Here is a 16,392-nt window from a genome sequence, read left to right on the forward strand (position 1 = left end):
GGGGTTACACATTGAAAGCACATACTTTCTCTATTTTATAAACATTAGTATGTACAAAATATATAACATGTACACGTAAAACCCTGATTTATAAGCAAAGGCATATGTACCTGAAATCTGAAGTTTGCCAATACCTTCACCAGTTCATCTAGCCCATTTTCAGTTCACCCTAAACTCCCCCAGTTCATCCAGACCTCCCTTCCAAAAATAAAAGATGTTAATTGTGATAAATTATTATTATGTGTAAAATTGGACAAATAAGTTGCCTAATATATTCAGGTAAATTGTTTATAATATAGCAACTTCCACACGTACCTAGGAAGAGAATGGTGAATAAAACAGAAAATGTCATAATGCCTCTATCGCTCCATAGTGAGACCACACCTTGAATACTGTGTACAATTCTGGTCACCACATCTCAAAAAAGATATAATTGCGATGGAGAAGGTACAGAGAAGGGCGACCAAAATGATAAAGGGGATGGAATAGCTCCACTATGAGGAAAGGCTAAAGAGGTTAGGGCTGTTCAGCTTGGAGAAAAGATGGCTGAGGGGGGATATGATAAAGATCTTTAAAATTATGAGAGGTCTAGAATGGGTAAATGTGAATCAATTATTTTCTCTTTCGGATAATAGAAGGACTAGGGGTCTCTCCATGAAGTTAGCAAGTAGCACATTTAAAACTAATTAAAGAAAATTCTTTTTCACTCAACACACATTTAAGCTCTGGAATTTGTTGCCAGAGGATGTGGTTAGTGAAGTTAGTGTAGCTGGGTTTAAAAAAGGTTTGGATAAGTTCATGGAGGAGAAGTCCATTAACTGCTATTAATCAAGTTGTCTTAGAGAATAGCCACTGCTATTACTGGCATCAGTAGCATAGGATCTACTTAGTGTTTGGGTACTTGCCAGGTTCTCGTAACCTGGATTGGCCACGGTTGGAAACAGGATGCTGGGCTTGATGGACCCTTGGTCTGACCCAGCACGGCAATTTCTTAAGTTCTTATGTTCTCTTGTCTCCACCCTGGAACTCCTCTAGATCAACCCCTTTTTGCGTAGGTAAATACTTGCACAAAACCAAAAATACATGCGTACTTTTGATGTTTATAAGATAGCATATGTGCAAATGGAGCATACTTATACATGTATATGCTAGTTTTCTGTGGATAACCCCTTTGAAAATTTACTCATAAGTTTTCAGCTGAAAATTCACATCAATTTAGGGGCTTAAAACTTTGGTACCTTAATTTAGAAGCCAAGTGAAACTACAACCCTAAATTTATGGCCTCAGCTCAAGTACATTTTTAAAAAGGCAAATTTAGGTGCATAAACCCTATGAAAATTGACCTCTTAGGCTTCTAAATTCAGCTGAAAATAGATACCTAACTTAGGCTAGGATTCATCAAACTATTGCATGCGATAGGAAGAGGGGCGTGATTTATGGTTAATAGCCTACTTATCGCAAAGTGCACTATCATAGTACATCGCATAGGTATTATCACAGTGCGATAACTTTTTCGCACTTTGTGGTAAGTACCACAATTGTTGCAATTCCTACCAAGAGAGAGAGAGAGAGAGAACCTCTGTAGAGATCAGTATGTCACTCTACTATTAATACCACTGTAAGAGGGTGCACTTCTAACTCAGAGAGGTCTTGGGGGGGGGGATAGCTTTTGGGGGGGGGGGGGGGGGGGGTTTACATACACAGTAGGAGGAATGAACAACGAAGTATACATCACTGAAGATTTTCTATTAATACTCTCTCTCAAGCAATGAATTAATCAGCACATGAAGTGAAACATAGCACAGGTGTGATAAATGTATCATGCCTTGCAGAAATTACCTATGTGGTAGCAGGGAAATTAGCCTAACCACACTTCCTTTTTTATTGCAGGTGCTATTTTTCACTATATTTATAGCATTTTGAAAAATCTAGAAATTAGCCAGTTATAGTTAAAAATCTGCTAAATTAGCCAGATAACTTTATCATGTCTTGGAACACCCCCAGAATGCCTTATTTTAATTAGGATAAATATTTGCTAGATAACTTTATGCACCTAAAATTTAGCTGGATAAGTGAATCAATAATCAAAAAATTGCCATTTAGCAACTTGTCAGTTATCTTGCTAAATGCCTTTGAATACAAACCCCCAAAAGTCTTAACACTACAAGGAATAGAGTTAAAGCATTAATACTAGCTAGATTTCTCCAGATATCCATTTGTTTGCTTCTTGAATGTACTGCTTCCTCTGTTCCTACATCTCCATTAATTTATGTCTTATTCTTCTGCAGCCTTGTGAAATGGTCACATTTTGTGTTTGTAAACAGTCTTGGTCCTTGAAAACTTCTTCGGTTGTCTATATTCATGTTTCACCTGCATGAGGTGCCAGTAGGGCTGCCAACTGGCTCCAGAATTTCAGGGCAAGTTGATCCAATCCTGGTTTTACCCCATTGCATGCTGGGACTTATTCTGATTTCCCTATTGCATTCCCTAAGAAAAGCAAGACTATAAGTACCTGCATGCAGGTGAGTAAAGCCAGGACTGGATCAACCTGCCCTGAAAATCTGGAGCCAGTTGGAAACTCTAGGTCCCAGTGAGACCCAGCACCATCATTTTGCTTAGACCAGAAACAGCCAACAGAATTGATAAATACATTTTTAGGTGTTATTTACCATATGTATATTGTGGAATGCCTTATGTGCCTATGTCCATCCATGGCATTTTTCAACTTTGCATGTGTCAGACAAGAAACATTCCCTAGCAGAAGGCATAGAGTCTTCACCCTGATCAAAGCCCCCAGGATTTGACAGTATCTTTGGCCCCTGTTGGGACCCCTGTTGGGACCTAGATTAGTGGACCCCATCCCACTGTTGTTGCCAGAAACTCCTCCCCTGCCATTGATCAGACCAGCAAAAGGAGGAGAAAGGCAATGTAAGAACATAAGAACATAAGAAAATGCCATACTGGGTCAGACCAAGGGTCCATCAAGCCCAGCATCCTGTTTCCAACAGTGGCCAATCCAGGCCATAAGAACCTGGCAAGTACCCAAAAACTAAGTCTATTCCATGTAACCATTGCTAATGGCAGTGGCTATTCTCTAAGTGAACTTAATAGCAGGTAATGGACTTCTCCTCCAAGAACCTATCCAATCCTTTTTTAAACACAGCTATACTAACTGCACGAACCACATTCTCTGGCAACAAATTCCAGAGTTTAATTGTGCGTTGAGTAAAAAAAGAACTTTCTCCGATTAGTTTTAAATGTGCCCCATGCTAACTTCATGGAGTGCCCCCTAGTCTTTCTACTATCCGAAAGAGTAAATAACCGATTCACATCTACCCGTTCTAGACCTCTCATGATTTTAAACACCTCTATCATATCCCCCCTCAGCTGTCTCTTCTCCAAGCTTAAAAGTCCTAACCTCTTTAGTCTTTCCTCATAGGGGATGTACAGAACTATGTCCTCAACCTCAGCTGCCCAAGGCCTGGCTGACATTTTGAAGCAGGTAGTAGTACGATGTCCTGCATGACTCAGGATGCAAACTGGGCCCTGGATAGCAGAAGATGATACAGCCCAAAGCACTACTGCCCTCCTCCTCCTTCTGCTGGCCTAAACAGCAGCGGGATGAACAGAGGAAGAAAGGGAAGATGAAAAGGGGAGAGGGATATATGGCGGCTGTGGGATGACAGGAAAATCGGCTGGGAGGCATGGTGAAGAGGAGCTGAGGAGATAAGAGGACTGACTGAGGCCATAAAGAAGAACTGGTAGATGAGAGTTTGATTGGTTGAGGGAGTCAGGATTGGCTCTGGAATGAAAGGTGGAAGGACATGACAGAGGGCATTGGCAAGGAGTGAGAGAGGGGAACGGCTGAAAGAGGTGAGAGGAATGAGGGGTTGAGAGAGAAAGAATTGTGGAAGGGAAGCATGAGAGAGAGCCTTTGGAAATTTTGAGTATTCAATTTTGTTTATTTTAGTAATACTCCTTTCATTAATGCTGCCATCTCCTTATAGACAGAATCTTAAAATCTGAAGATCATTTTAGGTCAATAAAATGGAACTTTACCTTGGCATATTTTATTGCAGTTTTGTCGGGGCCCATTTGGATCCCATGAAAACTGGTCACTTCTACCTTCTATTGGAATACTGAAGGAATAACGCACATCAGGGAAGTATAAATTCCCTACACATAAGACCTTTGCAAAAACAAAAATGAAAGATAAGATATCTAGCTTTCTACTAATAAAACTATTTCATGAAAACCATTCACTCAGTATTAGCATTGTAAAGACTAAGGTCAATATTTAAATCTTATGAATGCTAAACACAAAATGGCTTTTAGAAATTCAAAATATTAAAACTACACCTGTAAAATCAGCTCATCCTCAATTCGATCAGTGCAGTTTATCCGCTCTACAGAGTTATCTGATCCGCTGTATTCAAAAATGGCACCATGTATATTGATCTCCCTTTTAAACATGCTTACAACAAAATTTCCATTCAGGACAAAATTTCCTTTACTGTCTGCTAATGCTGAAAGAAGAGAAAATATTTGGACAATTACAATCATTTAATAAAAATTATAGCCATAGGAAATCAAGGGGGTCCATATTCAATCATGACTTTTCCCACAGTGTCAAGACAGGAAAAGAGTTTATAGAATCTAACATTTTGACATATGATTTGACATGTTTTCTGATCATCTGAACAAACAGATCTTCATTTCTTAACATTATTCATTTTTAGTTAAACATTTCCCATTAATCAAAAATGTATGATCACATTATTGAAAACTAGATTTTCTTTCCAAACTCACTCTAACCAAGAATGCCTTGCCCAAAATGCTAAAGAGAACTCTCAGGGTTGATTTACTAAGGATTTTGTTTTCTATTCTTTGTCGATGGGGCAAAAGTTTAGTACAATGGTTCTCAATATCCACAGAAAGGCGAAAATTCAAAGGCATTTAGCAGTTATCCAGCTAAATGCCGACTTTCTGAATATTAGGGCACAGATAAGTCAACATCCAGCTAACATTTAGATGATAATGTAAGGGCATTTTGGGAGCATTCCAGGGTGGAGTTAACTGAATAAGTTATTTGGCTATGTCCAGACGTGAGCAGCAGGAGGTTTAAATTATCTGGGAGCCTGTTGCTGCATACCTAACTTAACTCACCAGTTAAGCAGTGTTTAAAAGAAAGAAAAAAAAAAAACTTATGCAAGGGCCTCATGGTCTGATGCAGCAACCACAATCTCACCCCAAAGATCTCAAAACCTGCAAAAAGCTAAATACGTTTGCAAATCTCTAGATAAATCTTCTGCCACCTCATCCTACCAAATTAAAAAATACATATTGTTAGCATTGCTGCATTTTTCACCCCTCCTCACTCACCACCTCTAAAAACTTTATTTCCATCTTCTCCCCCTCACACCCACACCGCTCTCCACCCTCAAATCTTGAAAGTGGTCCAGGTTGCCGGCGTATCCCACATTGCTCTGATGGATGGTATTTGGGCTTCAGTGCTATTTCATTTTAATCCCAATCTTAATTTCTTCTGGTTAATAAAGGGGCAATAATAAAAGCTTTATTATGCAGGTAGGTATATGTATGTTTACCCATGTAAAAATGAGTGTTTTGATTATTGCCCCACCACCTCAGAGTGGGTAAAAGTACATATGCTGTTCATAGCGTGTATACTTTTACCTGCATTTAAAAACAGGTGGGGACTGTGGGAAGCAAAGTATGCACAAAAAATTGCATATTCAAATTTCAGCACATATTTCACAGTGCATGCTTTTCACTTGCTGTCATGAACCCAACATGGGGCAAATTTTCAAAGGGATACGCACGTACCCCTCGAAAACCTGCGCCAAGTTCCCCCTGCACGCGCCGAGCCTATGTTGCATAGGCTGCCAGCGCACGCAAAGCCCTGGGACGTGCGTAAGTCCCGGGGCTTTCCTGGGGGGGGGGGGGGCGTGTCAGGGGGCGTGTCGTGGCTGGCGCGTCATCGGGAGCATTCCAGGGGCGGGGCCGCGAGCGTGGTTCCGGCCCAGGGGCGTTGCCACGGCCTCCGGAACAGAACATGGTGTGCCGGTAGCCGGCCCTGCGCACGCAAGTTAAGCCTGCCTCAGGTGAGGGGGGTGGAAGGAAAGTTCCCTCCGAGGCTGCTTCGATTTCGGAGCGGCCTCGGAGGGAACAGAGGCAGGCTGCGCGGCTCGGCGCGTGCAGGCTGCCGATTTTGCGCAGTTTTTAAAAAACATATCCCATAGTGTGTACTGGCCTTCATTTTCAAAAGGAAACTACACAAGGAGTTTTCCCTTTGCAAATGAACTTGCGGCTCACAGATAGTGCAAGACCTGCCATCAGTATGATTACTGTCCACATCATATTTAAAAAATTAACTAATATATATATATATACATATATATACATACACACACATATATATATATATATATATATATATATGTGTGTGTGTGTGTATATATATATATATATATATATATATATATATATATATATATATATATATATATATATGTATGTGTGTATGTGTGTATATTTATTTTATTTTATTTATTTGGAGGTTCTTATATACCGCGGTACGTATAGGTCTACATCACCTCTGTTTACAGTAAACAATAACTTAGCAACAGGCTTTACATATAACAGGTTATACAGAAAAACAAGAGTAGCAACAAATTTTACATATAACAGTTAATACAATATGTAAACAGTCAAAATCATCAAGTTTTACATAAATAACGATTTCAAGAGACCAAGATATAGCTCCTGTAAATACAATCACCAAAGGAAAGTTTAAACTCAGTGTAATTTAATCCATTAAGCCTGTTAAAGGGCAGGATTCTAACGTCTAGATCGAGTCAATTCACAGATTCGCATGAGGGAAGGAGGTGAGGAAGAGGAGAAGAGAGATAGGCAGAGTGAAACATGCGAGTGGAATAAAGAAGTACGTAGAGCAGAAATGGCCTCAATGTTGATCTATAAGATGAAGGAGAAACGAAGAACCTGGCGTAATTGATATATATATATATATATGTGTGTATGTATATGTATGTGTGTGTGTATATATATATATATTTATCTATGGGCAACCCCTTGGTGCCTTGTTGTTTAATCATTAACTCACCCTCCAACCTCCATTTCTTTTATTGCAAATGTACTGTTTAAAAACTTCAAGAGCTAGACAACAGGGAAACCCCCTATTTTCTTTAAACTTTTTTTAATATATATTTTTAACTTTTGTTCGTGTGTTTCTCCGTGTGCAACACTCTTCTTGTTAATTCGTTAAACCATCCTCTTCCTCCTATTAAATTTACTGGGAATAATCCCGGTATATTGAAAAACTATTTGAGCAAGGCAACAGAGAATACTTAAAAAAGTTAGCACCAGGTGAGTTTTAGGGGTGATTAAAGAGATTAAAGCAATCTTTTATAATGCATCATTTATGAATTAGTTTTAATTATTAATTTATTAACTATAAACCTCCATTTCCAATAACTTTCTGATTTAAAAAATCTGATTTATATTTCAGAAACTACAATTTTTCTGAGAAAATCAAATCTTGGAAAATTTGAGAACATCTGCAGAGGGAGCCAGTGACCTTAGTTCAGTATAAAATACAACTCTGCATTTCTTCTATGGGTCTTAATAGGCTTCTGAGAATTTATGTCTGCAGAAGACCACCATGAAAGTGCCCTATAAACCATGTTCAGACATGAGCGGCCATTTCCTGGAAACATTTACCAAGGTAGTTGTCATCTTCAGGTTTTCCTGAGTAACTGTGTTGTCTTATATCAATGTTTGTTGCTCCAACAGGAATTTTCACTACAAGGTTATAACCTGAAATATAAAGAAGACTATAAAGACCCAGAAATAGTCACACAATGCAGCTGGTGAACTTTATCTAAGATAGTAATTACATACTTCTCTCAATTGTTTCGACTGTTTTGAATGGGCCTCAAGAGATCATCTATTTCCCTTCTACCTTCCAGACAAGATTTGTTGTATCTAAATTATCCTAGACAGATGTTTACCTAATTTCTTCTAGCTAATTCACAGCTGCAGATAAAACACTTCCATAATATTTTTACAGATATGAAGACCCTGGTAAATCTCTTGTCCCATCACAACTGACTTTGTTATGGAGGCATTTTCACATTTACAATATATATATGTGGCCCCCTATTTAGTCTGGACTATGAATTACCCCTATGATTGGGGTGGGGAGTACCATATGAGAAATTACAGTATATTTACTAATATGTTTTATCTTTGGGTTCGTAGCCTGAGTGGGAGATGAGACAAGGTCCTGATCACCCCAATACCACAATTCTGTGCCCTTCCCAAATGTGTGGCACCACAGACCAGATAAAATCATACCAGAATAAAACAGTAATCAACCTTTTTAACTAGTATTCTGTAAGTAGATAGTAAATCCAACCAGAAAATGAAATGGGAAAAGTACAGTAGTGAAGTATACTATAAAATTGCAGTTTTCTTATTTTAAATGAAGTAAAGCAAAAATAACACTGGGTATGACCTGCTAGCCAGGTCTACCAACATATTCATATGGATAGTAGAGATGTGCAATCGTTTATCACGAATTAGGCAATTACAAAGAAATTGCCTAATTCGTCCTGGTTCAGGGACCCTGAAACCCGAAAAGGATTTTCCCCGAACTTCGGGGAAACTTCGTTTTTCCGGTTTGTGTGGGGAGAGGGGCACTTTTTTTTTTTTTTTTTTTTTTTAATTAAAAACCACCCCAAACATTAAATATAATAACACCCCCTCCCCCATCCCGATCCCTCCCCCTCCCCAAGACTTACCAACATCCCTGGTGGTCCAGCGGGGTCCCCCCGGGTGCCATTTGACCCTCCGTGGTGTGCCCAGTGTGCTAGTGCCTGCTAGCCATGCTCAAAATGGTGCCGAATAGCCTCTGAACTACTATGTCACAGGGGCTACCGGCGCCATTGGTCAGCCCCTGTCACATGGTAGGAGAACCGACCAATGGCGCCGAAAGCCCCTGTGACATAGTATGGGCAAAGGCTATCGGCGCCATTTTGATTATTGGCAGCCGACGACGACATCGCTCCCAGACCCCCGCCGGACCCCCAGGGATTATTGGCAAGCCTTGGGGGGGTCAGGAGGCCCCCCCAAGCTGGCCAAAAAGCTTGCCAATAATCCCTGGGGGTCCAGCGGGGGTCCGGGAGCGATGTCGTCGTCGGCTGCCAATAATCAAAATGGCGCTGATAGCCTTTGCCCATACTATGTCACAGGGGCTTTCGGCGCCATTGGTCGGTTCTCCTACCATGTGACAGGGGCTGACCAATGGCGCCGGTAGCCCCTGTGACATAGTAGTTCAGAGGCTATTCGGCACCATTTTGAGCATGGCTAGCAGGCACTAGCACACTGGGCACACCACGGAGGGTCAAATGGCACCCGGGGGGGACCCCGCTGGACCACCAGGGATGTTGGTAAGTCTTGGGGAGGGGGAGGGATCGGGATGGGGGGGGGGGTGTATGTAATGTACTAAAATTAATTTAAATGCGTGGGGTGGGGTTTTTTTTTTAGCTTTGTTTTCCCGCGTTGTTTTTTGGCCCAGTTTCGGTTTTCCCCGTTTAGTTTTTTTTTTTTTTCAAAAAAACTAAACGGGGAAAACCGAACTTTACCATGAAGTATCCGAGTCAAAAAACGACCCGGTAGCAAAACACGAAGCACATCTCTAATGGATAGTAAAAAAAATAAGGAATGCTAATAGAGAAAGTAGGGGGGAAAGCAGTGTACACAGCTTTCAAAAATTGTCTTTACCCCTGAATACTCAAAAATGGGGGGTGGAAACAGTTGCACCCCAATGTCACCAGTTTATAAAGGGTGCATCCTAACCCAACCACAAAATTGTGTGGGGAAAAAAAAAAAAAAAACAAGCAAGAAAATGAAGTCCCTCTTGATGGTGGAGCTGATTAGATGACAAACCAAATGGGCACTGCAGCATGTGGAAAGTCTCTTTATCTTGGGGATCTTCCCTAAATGGTTTACTTGATACTAAACAGAAGCAAGCCTGATTTCAATCTTTTAGAGAAAGACCTATCTTGTATGCCTGTACTTTCAAGCAAGGGTTTATGCTTTACTGTGGCTGAAAGGCTGAAGCAGTTAAGATGAGATATTGAATTTGTGGAGGGTGATCCAGCCTGGTGCTCCTGGGCTTGGATAGGAATTTTCTCAGTCTCTCAGTTCCTAGCTCCTATCCCTGGTTGGGATTTTACATGTAGCTTAGCTATGAAGCAAAAACAACTGTCTGTCTCTCTATTTCATCAGAATGCAGACTTCTATCTCTCCCTCTTGATAATTATCTCTTCAGAGGAAGAACTTGTTGCAGGGCTGCCAGATGCACTCCTCTCTTCCTGGCTCCAACTCCTGGTCATTCCCGCCCCTCACACACAGACACAATTTGTGCCTTTTCTTCCCTAAATGGTCTCCCAGCATTCCTTTGGCTTCCTCCTCTGCTGGCTATGTAGTGCTGTTTTCTGGGCAGGCTAAACAATACAGCCCTTTACCCAACTTGTTAACACTGTGAATGCTAAATGCTGCTTCTTGCAAAACATTTGTCATTCACAGGAGAGTACACAGGGATTCTGATGTATTTTTATATTCCTTCACATTGAATGTGACATCTTGCAGTCTCTGCAGGGTTGAGAACCCTTTTCTGACAGGTCCAAAACACATCACTCAGATCCAAATGCAGCTTAGTCCACATTGTAAGGCTCCAACACATGATACGCTCATGGGGGCAGGAACCTGGTTTACAGTAGCTTGCTACATATACAAAACATTCCAAAAAAGGCCATGATGAAATCTTCCTTAGTCTCCTCTAGTCATCAAAAGTAATTTTTACTTTCCTGACTTTCAATAGATATAAGATATATTGATCATTAACTGTTTTGGCCTCTAGGAGATGAACAGCAGCCAAATAGTGAAGGAGTAGCCTAGTGGTTACAACTGTAGACTACAAGCCAGGGTTCAAATCCTGCTGCTGTTCCTTCTGACTTTGGGTAAGTCACTTCATCTTCCTTTGCCTTAGGTAGAAACCAGGAGCCCAATTTACTAAACATTTTTCCCATAGAAATAAAATAGTGAAACCCTTGGGTGGGATGGATGCTTTTACTTGCACCCAGGGGCAGACCGGAAGAGAGATGGACCCTTTCTGTCCCTGATTCTCTCAGTCTCTCCACAGATAGCATTAAATCTGAGTTCCAGAATTCCCTGTGGGAGGAGGCTAAACCTCAATGCCCTTTTGCATTTACTTCAATACCAGCCCCATTATCAGTCTTAGTAAACAGCACCCACAGCAAACATCACACTGACAATAGGGTACTCTCCAACTCCTTTACTGATAGTTATTTAATTGAATGAAGATTTCCTTTTTCCAGTAATTAGAGTTCAAATAATACTGAAGAAGAATAGTGAAGACAAAAGAAATGAAGTAACAAATTTATTTAATACCTGAAAAGGAGAATAAGACACATGCACAGGAAATTGAGGCAGCTAAGCATTCCACAACTCGGAACTTAGCTGGACCAAAATGACATTTGCATGCTATTCTTCCCTATTTGATCTCCCATCCAACTTTAAATAGTAAACATTTGTTTGCAGGCCTGCTCAAAGTGCTATTTCCACAGCCACCTTTCCATACTTGACACTATCTCATATTATAGAGTGTGACTAAACTTCCTTACAATTCAGATTTCTATAACATCTAAGGCAGATGATTGAAAACTTATTTTCTACCTCATGCTCAATGCTCTGAAAAATAATCATTGTGATTCCTGCATTTTGTGATCACATTATGCAATCTTAAAGGCATCCATAATGTTCCTTCAAGCTATTTCAAAAATATATCTAAATCAGTCCTACAATATCAGTGCTGTTAGATCTGCAGATCAAGAAGGTCAGTATTCAAAGAAACACACAACATATAGAAGAGGCACTTTCAGCAGCAAGACTTTGACTGACAATCACATCATAATGCCACGGGGTCATCTTGTTGACAGATTGTACATAAATGAGGACAGCTGGGTGACAACCAGCATGGGAAACAATAAACCTGCCTTAATCATTTCTTGCTTCCCTTTTCCCTCTATTTTAATGAAAAAGTTGGACCTAGATCAGGGGAAAAAGATTCTTTAAGGGAGAGCTATTATTTATTTTATTTATTTATTTAACACTTTTATATACCGATATTCTTGTAACAAGTTACAAATCACTTCGGTTTACACAGTAACAATAACCATCGCATAAACGAATGCATTACATTAAACAAGGAAGGACAAACTTGGATCCATAGAACTGAGATAACCAGGGAGATAACTATAGACATTGAATGGCGAGCCGGATTCAGACTTGTTTAATACCTGGGTGTTTAAGAATCAGAACATTAGGATTAGGAATTAGGAGGGAAAAATTTAAGTTCGTCTGTAAAGAAAGAGAGCTGATTGCTAGCAAAACAAGGGCTTATAGCGAGCAAATTGATCAATTCAGCAGATCATCTGAGTTAGGAAAAGGCCTGATTGAACAGCCAGGTTTTGAGTCTTTTTTTGAAGGTGATAGGACATTGTTCAAGCCGGAGACCTGGAGGAAGAGAGTTCCAAAGTACTGGTCCAGAAGAGGAGAGGGCTCTCTTTCTTAATGTGGTTTTTAAGGAGGTGGCCTGGAGTGTGTCTTTATACGCTGCTCTTACCGGTCTGGATGGTATGTGAGGTCGAAGAGGGATCTTGAGCTCTAGTGGTGTGATGTTGTAAAAGGCTTTGTGGATGATCGTTAGAACTTTGTACAAGATTCTGAATTTGATTGGGAGCCAGTGGAGGTTCATCAGGATAGGTGTAATGTGGTCTCTTTTTCTGGTCTTGGTCAGAATCCTGGCAGAGGTGTTTTGCAACATCTGTAAGGGTTTGATGGTATTGGCAGGAAGGCCGAGCAAAAGAGAATTGCAATAATCTATTTTTGAAAAGATGATTGCCTGGAGCACTGTACGGAAGTCTTGGAAGTGGAGGAGAGGTCTCAATCGTTTTAAGACTTGAAGTTTGAAAAAGCAGTCCTTAGTAGTGTTATTGATGAAACGTTTGCAATTCAGTTGATTATCCATGATGACTCCTAAGTTTCTTACTTGGGGGGAGAAAACTGGTAGAATTGCAGAGGGTGTATTGGGCAGTGCGAAATTTCCGTCTTGAGTGATGAGGAGGAGTTCTGTCTTGTTTGTGTTCAGGATCAAGTTGAGGCTTGTTAGAAGGCTGTTTATGGATTGAAGGCAGGTGTTCCAGAAATCCAGGGTTTTTTCTAATGATTTGGTAATCGGTAAGAGAATTTGTACGTCATCGGCGTATAAGTAATAAATTAGATTTAGTTGGAAAGGAGTTGGCAGAGTGGGAGCAAGTAAATGTTGAAGAGGGTTGGGGTTAATGAGGATCCTTGTGGGACTCCCAATGTAGAGCAGATGGGGTGTGATTCTATGTTGTTGATTTTAACCTTGTAGAACCTGTTTTGAAGAAAAGACCTGAACCAGCTGAGAGGGTGCCTTTGACGCCAATGTCAGATAGCCGATCTATGAGAATAGTGTGGTTCACCATGTCAAAAGCCGCTGAAAGGTCAAGGAGAATGAGCAGACAGGGTTGTTTTTTGTCAAGATTCAGGAGAATGGTGTCTGTTAATGTGATTAAGAGGGATTCAGTGTTACGGGATTTTCGGAAGCCGAACTGAGATGGGGAGAGGATTTTGTTATTGTCCAGGAATTCCGTGAGTTGCCCATTTACTATTCTTTCCAAGATTTTGGAGATGAACGGGAGGTTTGCTATAGGGCGGAAATTGGCTGGGTCGTCTGGCGATAGATTTGGTTTTTTCAAAAGTGGTTTTAGGATAGCAAGTTTGAGGGTGTTAGGGACAAGGCCCTGTGATAAGGAGCAATTAATGATCTCTGCAATAGGTTTGGCGATGGTTTTCGGGATGGCGATGAGTAGGTTGGATGGGATCGCGTAAATGGGGTGAGCAGCCGGTTTGAGCTTCCTAAGAACGTTCTCGATCTCTAAGGAGGAGGTAGGCTCGAAGGTTTCCAAATTCGGAGTCGGATGTACCAATGCAGGGATGGGGGGTGGAGGAGGAAGGGCCTTGTTGTCCTTGAGCGGAGCAGTGAGGTTTGCGATTTTATTCTTGAAGTATGTGGCTAGTTCAACAGCTTTGCTTGCAGCTTGATCATCTGGTATAGTCATAGGTGATGGTTTGGTGAGGGACGAGCAAGAGAAAATAATGCTTTCGGGTCAAAAATGAAATGATGGATTTTATGAGAAAAGAAGTCTCTTTTTGTGCGGAGGATGGAGATCCTGTATTGATGCATAATGAATTTGTATGCCGTCCGGTTTATTGCAGATGGGTCTTTGCGCCATTGGTGTTCTCTGCTTCTGAGTTCTCGCTTGATGGTTTTTAGTTCCGGTGTGTACCAGGGTTTTCTGTTGTCTATGTTTGATTGTAGGGCTTTAGTGGTTAAAGGGCAGGTAAGGTCTGCCACTTTTTTTGGTGATTTTAGACCAGGAGGATGCGGCAGAGTCTGTGTCTGTGAGGTCAAGCTGTTCTAACTCTGAAGACAGGAGAGTGCTGAGGGAGTCTGGGTTACACAACTTCCGGAATTGTACCATGGTTTTTTGTATCGGTGAGGTGATAGGTTGAAGGTTCTTCAAAGTGGTGGAGATCAGCTTGTGAGCCGACCATGGGACTGGGGCAAATACTGTGTGAGAGGAAGGGGAGAGGCTCTCGTTTATGAAGTTTAGATTCAAGGTGTGTCCTACTTTGTGTGTAGGTTCATCAATGATTTGCTTGAAGCCCATGAAGTTGAGTGTGTTGAGAAAAGTGTCACAGCTAGATGAGCGCAGAGTCGCATCCACATGGAGGTTGAAGTCTCCAAGTAGAATGGCTGGAGTGTCTGTATTGATGTGTTTGGCTATGCGCTCAATTAAAGGAGATGGGTTTGATTCCAGGCAGCCGGGAGGAGCATAAGTTAGGCCAATTTGAAGGTAGGTGGATTTGAATACCGCAAATTCTAGAGGGGGGGGATGCATTTGCCCACTGAAGCGACAATTCTAGTTTTTTGTTTGCAGCTAGAAGCAGACCTCCTCCTCTTTTCTTTGGTCTAGGGATAGAGAAGATATCGTAGGCATGTAGAGGAAGTTGGTTGATTAGAACAGTATCCTCTGGCTTTAACCAGGTCTTGGTGATGGCACATAAGTCAGGTTGAGCCTCTATGAGATAATCAGAAAGGAGGTGGGGTTTTTTCGAGAGGGATTGAGCGTTAAGAAGAGTTAACAAGAATAGTGTGAGACTAGCAGTTGGTTCAGGGGTGAGATCATGATTGGGATGAGTCTTTTCTGAAGGAGTGTGGGTAAGGTCTGTTTTTTTACCAAGTTTCTCCTGCTATTGTAGATGATCGGGATGGCAAAAGAGTTCATACTCGCTCTAGAAGGTCTGATGATATACAAACTCTTGCCTCAAAAATATTGTATGATTTTAAAATTTAATAGGGAGGCCATATTCAGAAGCATTTAACCTAATAATTCAGAAGTTCTCCATCTAAATGAATATTTGGGCACTTATCTGGCTAAATTCTAGCCGAAATAACTTTTCATCCAGCTAAGATTTGGCCAGATAAGTCAGGATCATAACGTAGGTGTAACTGGGAGGAGTTGAGAAAGCCAGATAACGATATTCAAAATTAGCTGGATAACGTATCCGGCTAACTCTGGTCTGCCTGTACACCTGTCCTAAAGTTTACTGGATAAACATATCCGGCTAACTTGAAGATAAACGGATATATTCAGCAGCGCAGCCATAGCCCTAAATATATAGGCTAAGTTAACTGGATCAGTTTATCCATCCACACAGTAGCTAAATATGGACCTCAGCCTTATTTTCATCAGGGCCAAATATAAAACCCAGATACTCTCAAAGGGTAAACATTCTGTTGGAATCGGTATTTGGACAACAAAACTATAACCACAGGTCACAATCCAGGCATGGAAATGCATCAGAAAATATCACGATTGTGCCCAGTCTTGAGGAATACTAATCGCTGCGATTCAAGTATCAATTCATCTCTATAAGGTTCAAGCAGCATATCAGAAATGAGCAAACCAAAAACGTAAGATAGAACAAAAAAGAGTGAGCCAATAAGAGAGGTTATTAAAGGTATGAGAGGTAGACGAGGTAAGAGCAGAATAAGGTTAAAACTAGAAAGGATTCATTGTAGGTGAAAAGGCAGCTCATTCCCAAAAAATGGAAATAATCAACTTGAGCTTAGATACAGAGCATGCAAGAAAGGAGGATAAGAGAAGGGAATGGAAG

General features: G+C 40.9%; 1 protein-coding gene across 1 annotated transcript in view; it reads right to left on the reverse strand.

Moving 5' to 3' along the window:
* The window catches only part of ADAMTS20 (ADAM metallopeptidase with thrombospondin type 1 motif 20), a gene marked incomplete at its 5' end in the record, with an annotated part of 339,654 nt that overhangs the window by 215,239 nt on the left and 108,023 nt on the right, over window positions 1–16,392 (reverse strand). The window contains 3 exon segments of the mRNA XM_029617296.1: window positions 4,060–4,189; window positions 4,360–4,526; window positions 7,759–7,854. Coding sequence (XP_029473156.1) covers window positions 4,060–4,189; window positions 4,360–4,526; window positions 7,759–7,854 — 393 coding nt within the window.

The sequence above is a fragment of the Rhinatrema bivittatum genome, chromosome 9 (assembly GCF_901001135.1).
Source record: "Rhinatrema bivittatum chromosome 9, aRhiBiv1.1, whole genome shotgun sequence".
NCBI classification, from domain to species: Eukaryota; Metazoa; Chordata; class Amphibia; order Gymnophiona; family Rhinatrematidae; genus Rhinatrema; species Rhinatrema bivittatum.